This window comes from Mustela putorius, unplaced genomic scaffold (assembly GCF_011764305.1).
Source record: "Mustela putorius furo isolate JIRA1106 unplaced genomic scaffold, ASM1176430v1.1 tig00000596_pilon_pilon_pilon, whole genome shotgun sequence".
NCBI classification, from domain to species: domain Eukaryota; kingdom Metazoa; phylum Chordata; class Mammalia; order Carnivora; family Mustelidae; genus Mustela; species Mustela putorius.
Window position 1 is genome coordinate 15370057 of NW_025421428.1, and position 18141 is coordinate 15388197.

The 18141-nt window shown below is 64.7% G+C and overlaps 2 protein-coding genes across 3 annotated transcripts in view; both read right to left on the bottom strand.

The window, feature by feature from the left end:
• Nucleotides 1-224: 224 nt before the first annotated feature.
• LHX3 (LIM homeobox 3) lies at nucleotides 225-8961 on the bottom strand. Of its 2 annotated transcripts, XM_045082706.1 has the most exons (6): nucleotides 8679-8961; nucleotides 4288-4459; nucleotides 3521-3723; nucleotides 2894-3045; nucleotides 2553-2724; nucleotides 225-1726 (listed from the first exon to the last, which is right to left on the bottom strand). In XM_045082706.1, the coding sequence occupies exons 1-6, from the start codon at nucleotides 8764-8766 to the stop codon at nucleotides 1308-1310; spliced, it is 1206 nt and encodes a 401-aa protein (XP_044938641.1). In that variant the 5' UTR covers nucleotides 8767-8961; the 3' UTR covers nucleotides 225-1307. The 2 variants fall into 2 exon arrangements, with proteins under 2 accessions (XP_044938641.1, XP_044938640.1); XM_045082705.1 differs by lacking the exon at nucleotides 8679-8961 and having other exon boundaries at nucleotides 4288-5685.
• A 1511-nt stretch (nucleotides 8962-10472) lies between these two features.
• Nucleotides 10473-18141, bottom strand: part of QSOX2 (quiescin sulfhydryl oxidase 2) — a 35383-nt gene continuing 27714 nt past the window's right edge. Inside the window, exons 13-14 of the mRNA XM_045082920.1 lie at nucleotides 15322-15510; nucleotides 10473-13248 (exon numbers count right to left, since the gene is read on the bottom strand). Of these exons, the coding sequence (XP_044938855.1) occupies nucleotides 12701-13248; nucleotides 15322-15510 (737 nt within the window). The 3' untranslated portion in view covers nucleotides 10473-12700. The remainder of the gene's footprint in view (nucleotides 13249-15321; nucleotides 15511-18141) is intronic.

Below are 18141 nucleotides of genomic sequence, written 5' to 3' on the forward strand. Positions count from 1 at the left end.
GGCACCATCCCCACCCCTCAGTGGCCGGGCACAAGGTTTACCCACCTCACCTTCCAGTGCTCAGAAGTTTGGACAAAATCCGGGGACAGAGGGGCCCGACTCACAGCAGGTGCGGTCCCTGCTGCGGACGGCTTCCCGCTTTCGGAGAGCCGCTCCACCTCCGACGCCCCTGCCCCCGCGCACCCCCCCCCCCCCGCCACACTAGAGACCCGGACCTTCTCGACTGTCACTGACAAATTTATTGAAGTCTTGGAAAGAGCTGATAGTCAGAGAGTAAATAAAAAACACGGGATGTCCACAGAACTGACAGGGAGCTGGGGATGCAGGTTTGCGGGGATGGCGGGGTCTCACCCGCCACCGGCCTCGGGGTCTGGGGCAGGCGGCCGCAGGCGCCGGGTGGAGGAGGCCGCCCAGTCCTCCGGCAGCTAGAGCCCAGTCCAAGAGGGAGGGCCGCGGGCTGTTTGGCAACGGAAATCGGCGGGCGGGGCGGGGCCTGGACGCGGAGGGCCGGGGGCAGCTGTGACTGGGGAGGGGTGGAAATTTGGTGTAGGCGGGGAGGGAGGTCCCCAGGGCCTTAACCTTAACGCGCTGCTCCTGGAGAAGAAGGGCAGCCCGGCAGGGGCGTCTCCTCCCAACAGGTGGTAGAGTCAAGAACCGAAAGCTCTAGAGCCAGGTCCCCAGGGAAGACGAGAGAGGAGGCTCCGGGGGGGAGGTGGGGGTTGGGACCCGAGGGACACGGGCGTGGTCCCTGCTCGGCCGCCTCTTGCCCCGACAGAAGAGTGGGTCCTCCATCAGGGAGATGGAGCCCGGAAAGAGAAGCATGGTTCGTGCTCTGTGTTTTCATTTCGGACAGTAAAGCCTCCTCCAGCCCAAAGACAGCGTGGCCCTGGGCTGGAGCGCGGCGGGGGGAGGGGGGAAGGCCCGGCCTGGGTGGGGGGACGCTTCATGTCTAGAAACAGCCAGCGTCCAGTTCATTGGTCGATCAAGGGAGAAATCTGCTTACAAAACACGGCTCGCTGGCGGCCACGAGGCCGGCGGCCCTGTGTCCACGACGGAGCGGGCACGGACAGGAGCCTCTGGAGTCCCTCTGCCCCCCAGGGAAGGGCGCGGGGTTGAGCGCTCCGCAGAAAGGAGCCCTCCTTTGAGGGTCTCATCCTGTCCTCTGCGGCCGCCTGTGGCACCTGCTTTCCCGCCGAGGTCCTGGGCTCTGGGAGAGGAGGGGAGGGCCGCTCCGGGCCCCCCAGCCAGGGCCAGCACTGCTTCCCACATCCCTTGCGTCCAGAGCTCGGTGGAGCGGGGGGCCTCGGTCAGAACTGGCCGTGGTCCACCTCGTCCAGCCAGGAGGCGGGGCTGGCAGGAAAGTCGGGGTAGCCCCCGCTGCTCCCTGTGGACAGGTCGGAGCTGGGTCCGTTTCCCGCCAGCACCCTCATGGGCGGGGGCCCACCTGGGGCCCCCGCAGGCACCAGGCCCAACCCGGCATCCGGGTATACTAAGCCAGAGAGAAGGGGCTGGGGGCCAGGGAGGCTCTGCAGGGCAGCTGGCGATGGGGGGACACCATAGGGGCTGCCGGGGCGCAGCTCGCGGTACTGCTCCGGGCCGGCCAGGCCTCCGTGCTCCAGCGGGAAGCTGCCTGGGGCTCCCGAGGGCCTGCCCAAGGCCGGGGTGGACTCCCCCAGGCTGCTGTAGAGGCCATTGGCAGGGCCCATTTCGGCCACGGCTGGCTCATCTGCAATGGAAACAGACGGCGCTGCTCAGGGCCCGCCCCTCCCCCTTCGGCCCCAGCGCCCCTCCTCTGGGGGACTCGTGGCCAGCCTGCACCGGCTCGCCCAAGCCTCTGTGGCTCTCAGAACTTAGGCCTCCCTCTGCCTCCATGCTTGTCGCCTTTGTTCAGCTCAGTCCCACCTGGTGTCTTGGGGGAATCCCCTTGCGGGACCAGGCGAGGAACAGGCCAGCCAGGGCCCAGGGTCACGGGATAATCTGCAGGGCTGCCTGGGGAAGGGTGGCCCCATGCCCATTTTGCAGACAACTTAATTGAGGCTCTGAGCGGCAGAGCGAGTGGCCTAAGGTCACGCTGCAGCCAGAGAGGGTCTCTTGCACAGACGGTCTGAGGATAGGCATTAAGGGATAAGTATGGGGTCACTCACAGACGGGATAAGATGATGAGATGCCACAGAGACGGGGGGCCGCCTCCCGACTCCCAACCCCCAACTCCAAACAGCAGTGAGTTTTTGTCACTCACCCCGAAACCACTGCCCACTCTCCTGAAAATCATTGCAAGGACCAGGAGCCACAGAAATGGCCGGACCCCTTCCCCAGAGAAAGCCTGCTGAGGGTCACGTGGGTCTTGGGGGCTGTCCCCCACCGGACAGCTGAGCGCCCCAGGGGCCAAACCGCAGGGCTTGGGGACAGGGGACCAGAATCTGTGACCGCTTTTAAAAGAAAGCCAGGGCAGCCCCTGACTGGGAAATGCCCGTTTGCAGGCTCCCGGGGACGCAGGGCGAGCGAGCTGCGGGCCTCCCGAGTGGTGCCCTGGGGCGAGGCCGCCGCTGTACCGGTGAAGGAGACGTCGGCGTCGCTGTCCTGCCCCTCCTCCTGCGCGCTGTCCTTGTCCGACTTGGGGCCGCCGCGGGCACGCTTCATGCTGCGGAAGTACTGGCCCCAGCGCTGCCGGCCCGCATCCTTCTTGAGCCGCTTCTCCTTGGCGCGGCGGTTCTGGAACCACACCTGCGGCGGCGCGTGCGGCGGAGGGCGGGTGAGCGGGGCGCGGGGCGCGCGCGGCGGAGGGCGGGTGAGCGGGGCGCGGGGCGCGGGGCGCGGGGCGCGCGCGGCGGAGGACGGGTGAGCGGGGCGCGGGGCGCGGGGCGCGGGGCGCGGGGCGCGGGCGGACGCTGACCTGCACGACGCGCATGTCTAGGCCGGTCTCCGACGAGAGCTGCTCCCGCACGTGGCGCGCGGGCTTGGGCGACGTGTTGTAGGCGCTCTTCAGCGTCTCCAGCTGCTTGGCCGTGATGGTCGTGCGCGGCCGCTTGGCCGTGGCCTCGGCCTCTGCGCCGCGAGGGGTGGAGTGAGGCTGGGCCCCTCCGCTGCCCGATGGCCCCCCCACCCCGCACCCGCCGGCGCGCGGGGACACCGCGGTAAAGGCGGAGGGGCGGCTGCCTTCTGCCCCTCCCGCCTCCACCCCGGTTCCCCTTTGTTCCAAAGCTGTGGGTAGGGACGGATCTTCTCGGTCAAGGGTTTGGGGCGATAATCCGCACATTTCAGACCAACCTCCCTGCGCCCCGAGGATGGAAGCAGGCCGCTAAGGCCCTGGAGCCAGGCTTCCGGCGGAGCCGGTGGATCGTCCCTACCGGGGCGGCCCCCACCCGTCCTGGCCGTGGGTGGGGAGGCGCTTAAGTTGGCGCCCCTGAGGGAGCGCCCTGCAGCGGGCTCTGGGCGTGGATCCCTCCCTGCGCCCCTAACAGACGGACCCCAGCCCCATTTTGCCGACGGGGAAAGGAGGTGAGTGGACCCTCCCACTGACCGCGCTGCTTGGCCGTCTCATAATCCGCCTTGCACACCAGCCGGCTGTCTTCCATGAGGTAGAACTCGTCCCCCGTGGCCAGCTGCCGCTTGCACACGACGCAGGCGAAACAGTGCAGGTGGTACACGAAGTCCTGGGCGCGGCGCACCACCTGCGTGGGCGGGATGCCCAGCTGGCACGCGGCGCACTTGGTCCCGAACCGCCTGCGGGACGCACAGGGCGCGGCTCAGCGCAGCGTCCGCGGCTCCTTCGCAGGGAGCGGGTTGGAGAACGAGGAGCCGGAAGCGGTGCAGTGAGGTTGAGGAGGGAGGTTTACCCGGGCCCTGCCCCTAGTCACCGGCTCGGCAGTCCCCACAGAGCGGCACAGAATACGGTGAAGGGAACCAGAAGCCCCGGGGAAGAACCTCGCTGCCCTGACCTCCGTGTCACAGGGGGGAAGCGGGATCCATAGGACAGTTCCCTTAGATCCCAGAGGCCTGTGCTCGAAAAGCACCCCCTCCCCGGCATTGAAGACAAACACAAGACCGCAATTAAGACGGAGTAAATCCAATCAAGTTCTGTAAACTTGGGGTTGTCTTTTTGAATGACTGTGTTTCCATGATTTGCAAAATTAATTACTTGGAGAGAACTGAGCTGCCCTGCCAGCCAGGCCTGGCGGGCCCGTGAAGATTCCCCACCCGCACCCCGGCCTGGGTAAGAGAAGGGGCCCGCCTTGCAGGAGCAGACTGCACCCCTGCCCTCCCGCACAAGCCCGGGGCCACGCTCACTTGAAGAAGTCGTCCTTGCAGTAGACGTTCTCCCCGCGGCTGAAGCAGCGCTCGGCCAGGGGCGCGTGGCAGTCAGTACACTTCAAACACTTGCTGTGCCAGTGGCGGTCCAGTGCCTTGAGGATGAAGCGGTCCAGGATGTGCTGGTCGCAGCCTGCGCACAGCGGGATCTCTGCAGGCCAAGGAGCCACCGAGGTCAGAGAAACCGCACGGAGTGGGAGCCCTGGAGTCCCCTTCCTAGTCCAGCCCGCGGGGCCCGGGGAGGCCACAGGAGACCCCCTTCCCCGCACACCCCTTCCCGGCTGTAGGGAGTGCATGACACCGAAGTCTGCGACCTGGCCTACAGTTAAAATTTGGGAAAACTGAAAAAGGTTCAGAAGTGTCTCCGTGAGCAGGAAGGGGCCCCGGCCATTCCATTGGGCCAGATACCGTCAACTGCAAAATGTTCCCAGCGACCACAAAGGGTGCACATTGAGCTCAAATGAAAACCCCACCACAGGAGCTGTCTAGCAGGACCCGGAGGTAAGATGCTCGTGGTCCCCGGGTGCGTACCGCCCGATCCCCATCGCTATTTTGCGCAATTAAGTATCCCTGCAGCTGGAGGTCCCTTGTTGAAGCCTGGCCACTCAACCCCGCTCAGGCACCAAGGTGAAAACTGGTGTCCAACCCATCTCCGGGAGCCCTCGCAAGTCCTTGTACACGGACTGGACAATTGGATCGCTGTCACCATACTCAAGTGTCGGTGCCTGACATGAGTTACTCCGACACTCGGCTCTGCCACCGCGTGACTGCAGGCCTCTGGGGGAGCAAGGCTGGGGGAACTCGGGGTGGTCTGCGGGAGTCAGCGGCCAGTGTGGGGCTCTGCAGGGTGCTCACAGGGTGGATCTCCTTGTTGGTTTAGAAAAGTCTTCTGGAGAGGAAAGAACCAGCAGCAGGAGCTGGAGCCTGCGCAAACGTTGCACCCACCTGGCCATGCTCCCCTCCCCGGCCAGAGACCCCTCCGGCTCCAGGCCAGCCGGCAGTGGGTGGGACGACCGGAGAAGGGCCTCCCTGCGTCCCAGGCTGAAAGCACCCCTGATCGACTGAGCCCCCCGGCCCAGCAGCAGGAAACTCGCCGAGGATGCGGTCCCGCATCGGACCAAACCGCGGCCCCAGTGCCAGTGGAGCGTGGGGAGGCGCCTGCTCCGGGGGTTGGGGTGGGGACCCCCTCGCTGGCGGTGCCGGCAGAAGGGCGAGCGCAGCCGGCCTACATCTGGTGGCTACACAGGCCAGCCAGCGCGGATTCAGCACCGTGGCCGGGACAGCGCCCGGCCGAGCTGCCCTCCGCCCCGCGTCCGGCAAAAGCTGCTCCCACTGGGCCCCTGTTGCTCCCCGACGCGCCCTGCGACCCGGGCCTTACGCTGCATGGCGACTCCAGCCTCGGCGGCGACTCCTACCCTCAGCGCTGGTGGGGCACAGTGGAGCCTCCCGCCTGCCGCCCGCTCGGGGCCAGCTCTCCGGAGCGATGGCGTTGGGAGTGCGCCTCCCCTCTCTCCCTCTCCCTCCGCCTCCCACCCCTTCCTCCCAGCCCCTGCGGCCAACCCCTCCCAGGAACCGTTGGAAAAATAAATAAATAAATAAGTAGGGGACGAAAGAGACCCCACAGCCTGGATGTAACCTCTTTCCCACCTGCTGGGTCCCTGACACTCCCCACACGGCCAGGCCCGCCTCCGTCTCCATCCTGTGGTCCCGCGGGCGACGAAGGACTGGCGATTGCCCTTCTCCGGAGCCCAAGCGTGGGAGGGAGCCGCGGGGGCAGGACGGGTGCGGCAGGAGCTGGGGTCTTTCCTCCAGAAGGGTCCTGAGGACCCGCCTGGGAGCCGCGGATGAGCAGGTACGTGTAGGGCAGACAAGGAGACCTCAACTCGGGACATCTGCCAGCGGGCTCCAGCTACGCTCACTGGCCCTGCCTCTGACTCTCTGCCCCGGAAAGTGTGGACTATCTGGGTGCCGTCTGCTCTGTCGGGCGTCTTCTTGTCCGGTGGTCACCGGCACGGGCACGCACCGGCCGGCACGGTTACTCTCCACATGCTCTCGGGATAAGGGAGAGGCTTTCCTAAATCAGTCCCGGGACCCCAAGTACTCTCTGGCCTGGGTTGTTGGGCGCTGCGACCGCCCAACCGACAGCACGGCTCCGGGGCCCCGACGCTAACTCGCTACTGAGGCGCCCGGGTGGGGACGTGCTGGGGCCCTTGCCTCCACGCCCGCCCGGGTCCCCCCTCTCCCGCCCCCTGTGTGGCCAAGCCCGGAAAGGAGCGAGGACCTCCGGGTCTCCCCGTGCAGCCGCTCAAGCCTGGGCACCCACCTCGGCGCAGGTCCTCCCTCCGCGCCAGAAGCGCCAGCAGCAGGTCGCCGCCCGCCGACTCGCGGCCCGGGCCCAGCTCCCCGCGCGCCTCCATGGGTCCCGTCGCCTGGCGCCGCGGCTCTCCGGCCCCGAACTTTCCCGCGGCCCGGGGAGGCCACGGCTTCCGGGGCCCCAGGCCGGTGTCCGAGCTATTCCCCGCGCTGCTGGGCGCTGCGCCCGCGGGCCGCCCTGGGGCCCGGAGCCTCAGGCCGCGCGGAGGGCGGAGCGGCGGGAGGCGGGGCCGCGGCGCGGGGCGGGGCCGGGGGTCGCTGAGACGCGCCGCGGGCGTCCGCTGGCTACGCGCGTCTTTGCTAGGGGACCCGGGGTGCCCAGACGCCACCCGAGTAGCCGGCCCGAGGAGGGCGGGGACAGTCAGGGGAGGAGCCCGGCCAGGGCTGCCCGCGGGAGCTCACCCGGGCCCCGCAGCTTCCTGCCCCGCGCTGCGGGCCGCGGGCTGAGGCCTGGGCTCCAGGCGTGATCGCGTGCCCGAAGGCTGGGGGTCCCGGGAGGACGGTCCGGGAGGGAGCCGCGTCCCATCGCCGCTTGAGAGCCGGGTTTGGGAGGCTTGGTGACGACGTCTGGTCCGCAGGAACGCGACCCGGGACCCAGAGAGGGTGAGTGTGGTGCCCAAAGGCTCAAAGCAAAGCCACCAGGAGCCAGACAGACCTTAGACCTCCCAGCTGTGACCAGCTTCTGGGCCCCACCCTGGGAACTGCCACCAGAATAGGTACAGAGAGGGGCGATTCTCAGCAGGTACACCCGGTGTCCTCCGCCCAGTCATCGGCCAGGACTCAGGGCAGGAAGGGCAGAGCTGGGGGAGTTGGAGGTCCGTCCTCACTTCCTTACACATACCAGCTTGCACAGAAGGCAGTCCCACACCTGATCTTCCAGCATTTTGTCCCCAATCCAAAGGGTAAGCCTGTAGGAACCCACCCATGGGACGCACCCCCCACCGAGGGCAGCTGCTCCTGTGGAGAGGACACCCCGTCCCCAGTGATTAGGAGACAGCAGTGTGGGGCCGTTGCAGCCCCGGGCATGGTGAGGGCAGGAGCCTCAGACAGTGACGGGGGTGAGCAGAGTTCTGCCGGCCTCCCCATCTCTCCACCTGGGAGAGTCCCATGGTACAGGACAGTCCTCGTCCTGCTCCGTATCCTGGCCTCTGGTCACCTCGTCTGTGCTGCGTTCTACTAAGGAGGCAAGCCTGGAAGGACGGGGCAGGAAAAGCACAGTGCCCTCCCAGACCCCAGCAGAGCCAGCCCCACGGATCTGAGCAAAGGCTCATACCACCAGCGCTGCACGCTTCCCTGTGCAAGACACTGTTCCCAGAGGACAGGGCCAGGGCGCACAAGCCGGTGAGCCGGGTGCTGGGCACACTGAGATGTTGGCCGTGGAGTGTCAGCTGCTGCAGAGCCCTGCCTAGAAGGACCATGTGTGGTTTGAGGGGGGAAGGGGCAGGCGGGCAGCGGGTCCAGGAGGCGGCTACCCCACATGCTCAGCTTCTGGCTGGCCTGCCAACAATGCCTCCATTATTTTCCAACGTCCATGGCGATCGAGTGGTCCTTGGGAGGGCAATTTAGGTGGGAGACCCAGCCCAGGGGTCCCAGTTTTGCACTGTTGCGCAGTGTGGGAGAGCTGAGGGGTGTGGGGTCTCTGGAGGAAACTGACGTCTCCACTCTGCCCTGTCCCTTCCCCCAGCAGTTCCTGCAAGGCCCCTTCTGTTCTCGGGGTCCTCCACAATAGCCCATGGCCTCTGGAGCCACCGCAGCGAACTCCAGGCCCTCTGCCACGGGGTCTGCCAGACTCGCATCCCCTCGCCACTGTTCCCATCTCTTATGGGTGCTGCCTCCCCCCAACCCACCGTGATTTCTCCAGAATTTCTTCCTTTCTCTGCTGTGTCTGAGTCCCCCTCTCCCACCATCCCTCTGCCTGACTCTGCTGTCCTAGTTGTTTCTCCCACTGGGGTCATCTTGCCTGGGGTGGAGGCCAAGGGGTTCGCGGGGGCCCTTACCCCGAGTCCTACCGAAGCTGCAGGCGGCAGTGGCCATGGAGGCCTGTTGCCTATCTCGGTCTCCACTGATCTCGGTTTCCAGCAGCATGACGACTGCCAGGCCAGAGAAGGGAGTCCAGGTGGTCCGGGCTGCCCTTCTCCTTCCTCCTCTGCGACCCTGGGAGGGCTCAGAACTCCCCAAGGCCCGGATGTCTCGGGACCGTGATCCGGTGCGCACAGCTCCGGCAGCGGGAGCCTCGGGCCTGGGCGCTGTCCGCGGTGCTGAATGAGCGGACCAGCCGCCCATCTCCCCAGGGCCCCTGCCCCCCACCTTCCCTGACCACGCCCACCACTCTGTTCCCCTAGCTCCCCTCCCCACCATCCCACCTCCCTAGGTCTGCCGTCTCTGCGCCTGCCTCCCCCTGCCCCGCCCACCTCCCCGTCTCCCAAGGCTCCTTGTCCCTCACCCCCTCTCCACCTCCCCCAAACCCTGCCAATCACTCTGTTCCCCCATCCCGCTTCCCCACTACCCTACCTCCCTAGGTCTGCAATCCCCCCACCTGCCTCCCCCAGCAACCCACCACTGCCTGCCTTCCTCCCAGCTCCCTCCTCCCTTGGTTTCCAGTCCCTCCACCAAGCACCTGCCAGATTCCCCCGACCCACTTCCCCTCCTCAGGCCCTTGTCCGAACCCTCCCACCCCCAGTCCCTCAGCCAGCCTCACCCCACCTTTCCTCCCATCGCCAGGAGCAGCCATTTCTGCCCAGAGGCTTGGTCTGGGCTTGGGAATTGGAAGCAAGTCAGGGGGCCTCCACCCTGCCCTACAGGGCAGTGTCCAGGACTCTGCTGCTCCAGCCCCGCCGGCCTCCAGCCCCAGCCCCCATGCCTCTCTGGCTCTAGGTGTGGCCCGGCACACAAGGCTGTTGCTGTCCTAAGTGACCTGTTGCCCGCACAACCTTCCCCGGGTCTGTAGCAGCCCACCGCTACGCCCACAGGGCAGCTGAGGAGGAGGGGCACAGGAGCGCCCCTAGCAGGAACCACTCAGGACTCAAGGGCTGGGAGGGGTTACCAGACTGCGGACCCTTGCCAACACCAGCACCACACAGACCCGGAATGGCAGAATGGTCCGTGCCCTGCCTGGCGGGCACACAGGGGCTCCCTCTCTGAGGGAAGGGATTACCTATAGCTAGCACACAGCCTGGCTGGGAAGGTGAATCCGGGGGAGCCACCTCCAGCGAGTCCCTCAGAAGCCACCATGACCAGATTCCCCTCCCCCGCCCCGGCCCCAGCAAAATAAAAGTTAGAAGCAGACGGAATCAATAGTTCAGAACCCGAGGCAGTACACAGGTGTTGGGGGTAAAGCCGTGGCTAGAGGCCGTGCTGGGGTGGGGTGTGCAGATGAGGCGGCAGTGGGGCGGGTCCAGCACTGGCTGGGCTGGGGCTCCAGTCACCAGGGTGCCCCTCGTGCGTCACGAAGTCACGGGACTCCCACGTACCCATCCCTGCCGTGTCCCACCAATCTAGCATGTGACACGCGTGAAGGCTGTGGTCCGGTGGCTGGTCCCCAACTACATCAGCCCCGAGAAGATAATCTATAATGGATCTTCCATCTTTCACTTTCCTCCTGGGCTGTTTTCCGAAACCAGAGGCTCAATACAAGGAACCCCAGGGTTTCAGACGCCCGGTCCGCGAACTCGGGAAGGGAAGGAGGGGTCCGTTCTGCGCCCTGACCTACCCCTGCCAGAACGAGCTCAAGTTTTCAAAAGAATTACAGTCCTTCCAAATGTCAGACTTATTTTAAAATGTGCACATTATAGTTCACTTAAATACAAAATGTTTATTTTTCTTACAGGTAAGAAATTTCAGATGTTGCCACATCAATTAGCTTCTTTTTCATCAAAATCCTTCCATTAAAAATAAATACACATTTAAATTATCGAACTATTGTATTCATTAATCTAAATGCTTACAACTTTAGAAAATAGACCTTAAATCTTGCCCAAAGTTAACGTCCAATTCCTAGCAGGCCACGTGAGGCATGTGGCCACGTTCACACCCACACATCAGACACACCCGTGGTCGCCTTGGCACACCACCTGTCCCTGGCTGCTCACGGTCCAGGGGAAACCTGTCCCCTCAGGGAGTCGCAAACTTGTCCCTCGAATAACAGCGACCTCCAACTGCAACGTTACCATGAACCCCGAGAGGCCGACCCTGGCTTTTGTGGTGGTCATGGCCTTGGCGTCTTGCGCCTTCATCCCAGACCACGCCACGTGCGGAGATGTACTTCGGGGAGGAAACACACTGGACGCGAACCAGAAGGTAGTTTCACTTGTGGTGCTGGGCACCCCCTCTGGATTCTGTGGGTGGATCTGGCCAGTTTCCAGGTTCCGGGTCTTCAGTAACTGGGGGCACAGTCACCACCGGAGCACATGGGCTGAGCACACGGGCTTCCAGGGGCGAGGCACAGCCCGACGGGAAGAAACCTCTGGAGAAGCCATGGAAGCCAAGCAGCTGAGGAAGCTGCCAACGGAGCCCCATCCCCCCCATCCCTCATCTGTATGTCGCTGTCCCCAGTCACCTGCCCGCACCCCCCTTTCCTATCACATCTGTATCCGGTTCCCGTCCCCCACCCTGGCCTCAGCCCATCCCTCGTTCGTTCCCTGTGCTCTAGTCCCTCATTCTGTCCTCCATCCTGTCCTGCCCCTGTCCCATGGCCATCCCGTCTCTCACCCCCGTCCCCTGCCACTCCCCGCAGAGGCTCAAGCTCCTGACAGCTCGCCTGCTGCGCCCCCAAGACACGCCTCTGGTCAGCCCCTGGCCAGCAGGTGTCAGTTCGTGATCACAGCGGGCGCCGGGCGAAGTGGAGAAGACGGTTCGTACCGTCCTAGTGACAGGAGTGCCCAGCCGCGGCTGCGCTTGTGGACAAAGCGGCGTCCTAAAGCATCTCCATGAAAGAGGCAGAGCATGCTACTTTGTCTGTTTACATCTCCAGGAACAAATTCACCTCTAAGTGACTGGGTTTTATGACAGTGTGTGAAAAATCATTAAATGGTAAAAAATCAATCACCAAAGCCTGGGGGACCAGGGTCGTGGGCCAGGACCTTTTGTAAAACAGCTTCTGGGAAATGAGATTTGGGGTTCAGCCTTAACGGTTTTGACGACCATACACACGTCACCCCCCCAGGGCCACCGGTCCTAGCGTGACGTGGCCCTCCGGTCCTAGCGTCTGCTTTGTTTGGCAGCAGGCCCTGCAGCTGCTGGACCACAGGGCACAGACGAAGGGCTCCCTGAAAGGTCCCTTGGGGCCTCAGCCACCCCACACCCCTCCTGTGTGGGGCTCTGCCCTCCGTGCCGGGCACAGGCAGTTGGGGACAGCCCGTGGCCACTGAGTGCTCTCCTGCCACCAGATTCATGAAGGCGCCACCTCTGCCACCTCCCCCGCAGCGGGGTTCCTTGCAAGGCAGGGAAGTCACAAACCCTCCTCCTCCCTCCCCCCTGGACGGACGGGACGCTCTTCTGCTTCAGCAGAAACCACCACGCCGCCGGGAAACCCACTCGCAAACGGCTCTCTGAGAACCAGACTGGCCTGGAGGCGCGGCCGAGGGTGCGGTGCACTGGGGACCCACTGCCAGGGGCCGTGCTGCAGCTCCACGGGGCCCAGGCTGGCCACGTGCAATCGCCCGCTGGCCTCCCAGCCCACAAGGGCTCGGTGGCTCTCGGAATCCCCAGCCAGGCTTGCGGAAGGTGACGCGCATCTAGAAACTTGGGACGAAGGCAGCCCGGAAAATCTGTCTGTTTGGCCTGGACTCCCCCTTTCCTTGGACAGAGGAGAGTGAAAACACAGACACATTTTTGCTGTCGGCTCTGTACAGGCGTCCAGGGAGCACGCCAGGAGGGCACGCGGGCCCACGGCAAACGCTGGCCTGCCCGCCACTGGAAGTAAAACCGGGTCCCGCTGTTTATAAAATCCCTGATCTGTGAAAGCTGCAGGTGGCCTGGTGGGGCTGTTTCCCCCAAGGCGCTTCTGTGGTCCCGCCTGGTTCTACACGGACGGCCGGTGATGTCTGACTTTCCACCGCTTGGACCGCACTCGGAAGAAGAAGTACATCACCATCAGGAACATGGAAGAGGCCACGTAGAGCACGACGCAGAGGCTCATGTCCAGGCCAGAGAAGCCCATCCCGAGGAAGGGCACAGCCACCTCCGCCTCCCTGTGGACCTCAGCTCCGCTCACGCTCCGCAGTCTCCCGTCCAGGCCGAGCTGCGAGCCGTCCGCCAGGCGGGGTCTGGGAGGCAGCCCGCTGGGTGGACGGAGACTCTCGGCGCGCTGGTCTCTCCGAGGCTTCCCTGGGGAGGCGAGGCCTTTCTCCTGCTCCCCGCCCTGGTGTGGGCCGCCTCCTTCGCTGGTGTCCCCCAGGTCTGCCGCGTACGTGTCCACGAGATTGTCCCCGCTGTAGTGCTGCTTCAGGAACAGAAGCACCTGGCCCTCGTTCCAGCTGTGCACGCCCTTCACCTCCTCGTGGCAGGCGGGGCAGAGGTCCGGGGTGGGCCACGGAACCTTTGGAAACTTGGGGTCCTCACTGAGATGGCCTGGGACGGGGAGGGAGAACAACGGTGACGGGCTCTCTGGTGGCCCGCGTGCCCCATGTCCCGCAGACGCCTCCCCTGTCCACCCGCCTGCACCGTGGCCACCCAGCACTCACACCATCACTCCTGCACAGACACCCGTCCCCAAGCCCCCCACATAAGTGTCGTTTTTTCCCCAGAACCTCTGGCAGGGCCTCGTGGCCACAGCAAGGGAAGGGTCCTCGCTGGGACGGTGCCATCCACCTGGCCAGACCCCGCTCCCGCCTGCAGCTACTCTGCCTCCCCGTGACCCCGAGGCCCCTGCTCGTGCCTCATCTCTGCTTGTCTTCTCCCCTTAAGATGCATCTGAGGTCCACGGCCACACAAACCCCCGCAGTCCCTGCCCCTGGACACAGGCCGCCCAGACAATTCCACAGCACTTCAGGGATGTGTGGGTCCTCCCAGACCCCCAAATCCCATAAATCCCATCAGGATCTCTAAACCCATCCTGGGAGCGAGACCTGCTGTGGGAACCCGCGGAAAGCCGGCCGCCCGTCCTGCTCCCAGAGGCGGCACGGCGAGACAGCACTGCCCCGCACCCGCTGACCACACTGCGCAGGGTCAACTCGGCCGGCAGGACCGCTCCTTGCAGGAACTGTGACCCCCCAGCACTCTGCAGAGCGCCCCCAGTTTAAAGTCACACTACTTCCTGTTCAACGTCTGCTCACAAGGTGGTTCAGTCATAGTCCTGCCAGCCGTGCATGGAGGCCACGGCGGAGACTCCTCCTGTCCCCGGGTGAGTGCATTCGCTCCTCTGGGTGATGGAGCCCGCGGAGCAGCAGCCTGACCTGCTCGCTTCCCTCCCCCCTTCTCTTCCATCTGGGTGAGCAACACCCTGCCCGACCCCGCAGCTCTGGCTCCCTGCCACGCAGATTTGAGGACCATGAGGTGCGCCACACTGTGCCCCTCAGCTCCCAGAGTCCCCTGACTCAACGTGGGGTGCCCTGCCACCCCAAAAGTGCTTCCGTGAACAGATGTGGACAAAATCACATCTACTGGGTGTGGCCCAATGGAGACGCTCTCCTCATCTGTGAGCACACAGCCGGGAGCAGGGGCCGGCGCCCGAGACCCAGGCGCCACCCACCAGGGTCTGCGCCGGGCATGAGGCAGAGGCACCCACGAGGAGACCAAGGAGAAGCTGCTGGGGCCTGGTGTCACACGCCACACACACAGCGAGGCCCAGGGCCGGTCTCTGAGGCCTCCAAGGAGTCCGGGCCTCCATGCAGAGGCCAGAGTGGGCCTGGGGGGACATGGGGGGACGCAGAACTGAAGCAGGGCACAATGACTTGGGCTGCGCAAAGCCTCTTTCTGCTGCAGTGCAAGCATATGGGGGGCACGTGGGGCTCCTGGCCTGGGGCTGCCCGGGACAACTCCCCCGGTCTGGGGTGCGGTGGGGGCAGGGGGCCGCACACCCAGAGGTGGAGGGTCCCAGAACTAGAGCCGCGGTGGAAGCAGACAGCTGTGGACAGACCCCCGGCAAGCGATGGTTTTGTGGCCTTGTGAGCTGAGCTGTGGCAGCTCTGAGAGCAAAGAAAAACCAATTCTCTTTAGTGCTGCAGTCGTAGCGTCTCCCGACACAGTGGATTAAATAAAGACCAATAGTTTAGTGGTTTTTCCTACTCATCTCTATTAAGACTTATCTGTCAGCAGAATTATTTTTAAGCCTAATTTCAATCTGCCGGTGATTTGGGGGCACAGTTTGAATTAACCGGGAGGCGGCACACGTGCCGCATTTACACAAAGCCGCCTTGGCGGTGTGCTTTGCTGAGAGCGGACCGCCGCGCCGCCAACGGCTTTCCGGACATCGGTTCGACCCTCTGCCGCCCACTGTCCGCAGGGCCTGGCAGCCTCCCCGAGGGGGAAGAGCGGGGAAAGGCGGGGACGCCGGCGGCTGGGGCAGCTGCGTTCTCGGCCGTCCTCCGGGCAGCCACCCGTCTACACAGCCTCGCTCTGAAGGCGTCTGTGTACACGGCCTCACCCCCACTGCGGCGCCCCCTCTGGACCCGGCCTGGCCGCCCCAGGGTGGTTTCTGCTCACCTGCCAGGCGGCTGTTGACTAGGTTGTGAGTCTCCCACAGCCAGAGAATCGCTCGGTCCGTGGTCTTCACCGCGCCCACGGACTCCTTAGCCACTGCCTCAAAGTGCTCGCTGCATGCCCTACAGCCGAAGAAGGTGCGCACGTACCTCCGGATGGTCTGCAGCACGGCCTGGGGGTCATCCTCCAGACCTGCGGGGGGGGCGGGGGACAGAGCGTGTTGGCACTACAGGAGCGTGTCTGCAGGACCCAGGCCTCGGGCTGGCGTCAGGAGCCAGGAACGGGCCCAGTGCCTGCCCCGGGGCCTCCGGACGGCCCTGCTTGTCTGTGTGGGAAGGACACAGGGAGAAAGCAGCACCTCCTGGACGCCTGCCACATCCAGAAGGGGTGGCTCGTGTCCCCTGGAGAGCAGATCCATGGCCCGCGTCCAGCGCAGCACACGCTCCCGGGCATGTACAACAGCCGGGAAAACCAGCCCGAGGCCACGAGACACCAGGGCTCCCTCCAGGGCATGAGGGGGCAGCAGCAGGCAAGAACCTGTCCCCTCTCGAGAGGCTGACCCTGTCCACGAGCAGCAATGCCACATGGACTGTGTGCCCCGGGTGCGGGTGCAGGTGCTGCCGGGACACGGTGTGTAAAGACAGTGTGAACGCGGAACGTGACCGTCGAAGGACATGGCCCCCAACAGCAGAGGGAAGCAGCCACCGTCTCACTAAAATGGGGACCCCTGAGAACAGCAAAAGGAAGGGCGGTCACGGGGCTGGCGCCGGCGGCTCCCTTCAGACAGCTAATGCGGGGGACTGAGCCAGGCAGCGAGACGCCGTGAGATTAAAGCAGATTAAATGTCAGCATTAAAAGAAACACAGCAAAATAATTGGCGGGGGGGAAGACGTGCTTTTGAGACAGAATCCATCTTAATCGAGAGCAAGCCCGCCTGCGACGCTCTCCTTCCCCACTGTGTGTGGTTCCGCTCGCGGAGGGCCAGCGCCCAAACCCATCCTGGACCCGGGCAGGCCTCCCCAGGCGCAGCAGAAGCACCGGCCGAGCGGACGGCCACTGTCTCCTCAGCTCGGCGCGTCTCCGAGGGCGGCACGGGCCCGTGTGCACGCGGGGAGGACACGTTGCCAGCCGGCCCACGCGAGGCTCGGCTCCCAGCCCTCTTCTCCCCGCCGCCAGCTGCCACGCGTCCCCCGGTAATCCTTCTCTTGTCGCCCAGGCAAACCACTGCGGCCCGGACGCCCTAATCTTCAGCGAGGACAAGAGCCATAAAGCCGTACCTGTGGGGGATTAGAGGACGCGGCGGTTTAGTCGATGGGGTTTAAACACTCACTAAGGAGAGAAAAACCTTCCAAGACCTAATCCGGCCGTGTCCATCTGACCCAGTTCTCTGGGCACGAGCTGTGCTCCTTGATGTGGCTCCGGCCTGCGGCCCGGAGAGCTTCCCGATGGTGTGCTCTGCTGCCCGGCTGCCATTCCGCCCAGCGCTGTGAGCTCCCGCAGAGCGGAGCACACCCCCTGCCAGGTCCCTGAGACGTGGCTGTCCGCATCACCCCGAGGACAGCCAGGCTGCTGATGGTTCCCACACACCCCGTCCCCCTGCAGCGACTTCACTGACTCCCCCAGCACCAGGGAGCCGCTCTACCCCACCATGGACCCGGGTTGGGCGAGGCCCATTTGACCAACAGGCCATGCCACAAGACGCCCTGTGCTGTCCAGTCCAGCCCCAAGGTCCCTCCTAAGCCCAGGGCTGTGGGGAGCTGGGGTGACCCGCACGGATTCCCAAGCACATAAAGCTATGGTTCTCTCAAGCCCCAGTGTTTGGTTCTCTTCGTTCTGGAGCAGGATGAACTGCACGTTTCAGTCTTTCTGGGCAGAAATTGGGGAGGGAGGGAGCCCCCACCTTCACTCAGCACAGCAGCGTCCGCAGCTGCCCGGTCCAAGCGCAGATTGGAGGCAGGTGGGCAAGTACCTGGGGTCTCCTTTGGGAAAGCATCTGCCTTTGGCTCAGGTCATGACCCCAGGGTCCTGGGATCGAGCCCTATGGCCATGGCTGGGCCCCCTCCTCGGCGGAGAGACTGCTTCTCCCTCTCCCACTCCCCGGCTTGTGTGTGCTGCCCCCCCCCCCCGGGTCAAGTAAGTAAGTAAAATCTTTAAGAGAATAAACAATAACGAAAGGCGATCCGCCCGCAGCGGCCAGCTTCACAGGGGAAGCGCGCATGGCGGAGCCGGGAGCGGGGAAGCCCCTGCACGTCTTCGCTGCTGTGCGGGCCACAACTGCGACAGCTCCGCTTTAGTGACCACCCGGTGATGAACGCTATTAACACTGACCTAACCTCTCATGGCCTTTAACCTCTCTGTGTGGGCGGCCTCTGTGATGGCCTAGGGCCGCAGCTCCCCCACGCTCGGCGGGCTCGGCCCTCCCGGGGCAGGCCGGGCTGGCCACGCACCGCTACCCAGGCCCACAGCAGAAGGGACCGGCTGCACACCGAGTACATGCCGACTGGCCTGCAGAGCCAGCTGCCACGTGGCGAGGAACTGGGAGCACCGCTGGCCGATCGCCAGCAAGGCCCCGAGTCCCGCCACTGCCCCCCCCGCACCAGCAAGCAGGGGCAGGGCTCTGGGGCTCCGCCCAGGGCAGACTCCAGATGACACCCCGGCAGCGCCAGCCGACTCTGCACCCGCAGGCTCACCGGACACCAACAGCCGGGGGCCCAGGCCCAGCACCGTCGGAGTCCCTTGCCCACAGACACTCCCACAGAAAACTAAGCTGCCGACTTATTTCACGACCACACGTACCAAGCAGACGTGTCTGAACGCGCTTCA

Excerpts from the sequence above, each read along its gene's own strand:
- LHX3 (XM_045082705.1), bottom strand. The coding sequence starts at position 4,604 with ATGCACTCCCTACAGCCGGGAAGGGGTGTGCGGGGAAGGGGGTCTCCT. Across the intron at positions 2,725-2,893 it reads TAGACATGCGCGTCGTGCAG|GTGTGGTTCCAGAACCGCCG; the intron begins GTCAGCGTCCGC and ends GCGCCGCCGCAG. Across the intron at positions 1,727-2,552 it reads CGCCGACGTCTCCTTCACCG|ATGAGCCAGCCGTGGCCGAA; the intron begins GTACAGCGGCGG and ends TTTCCATTGCAG.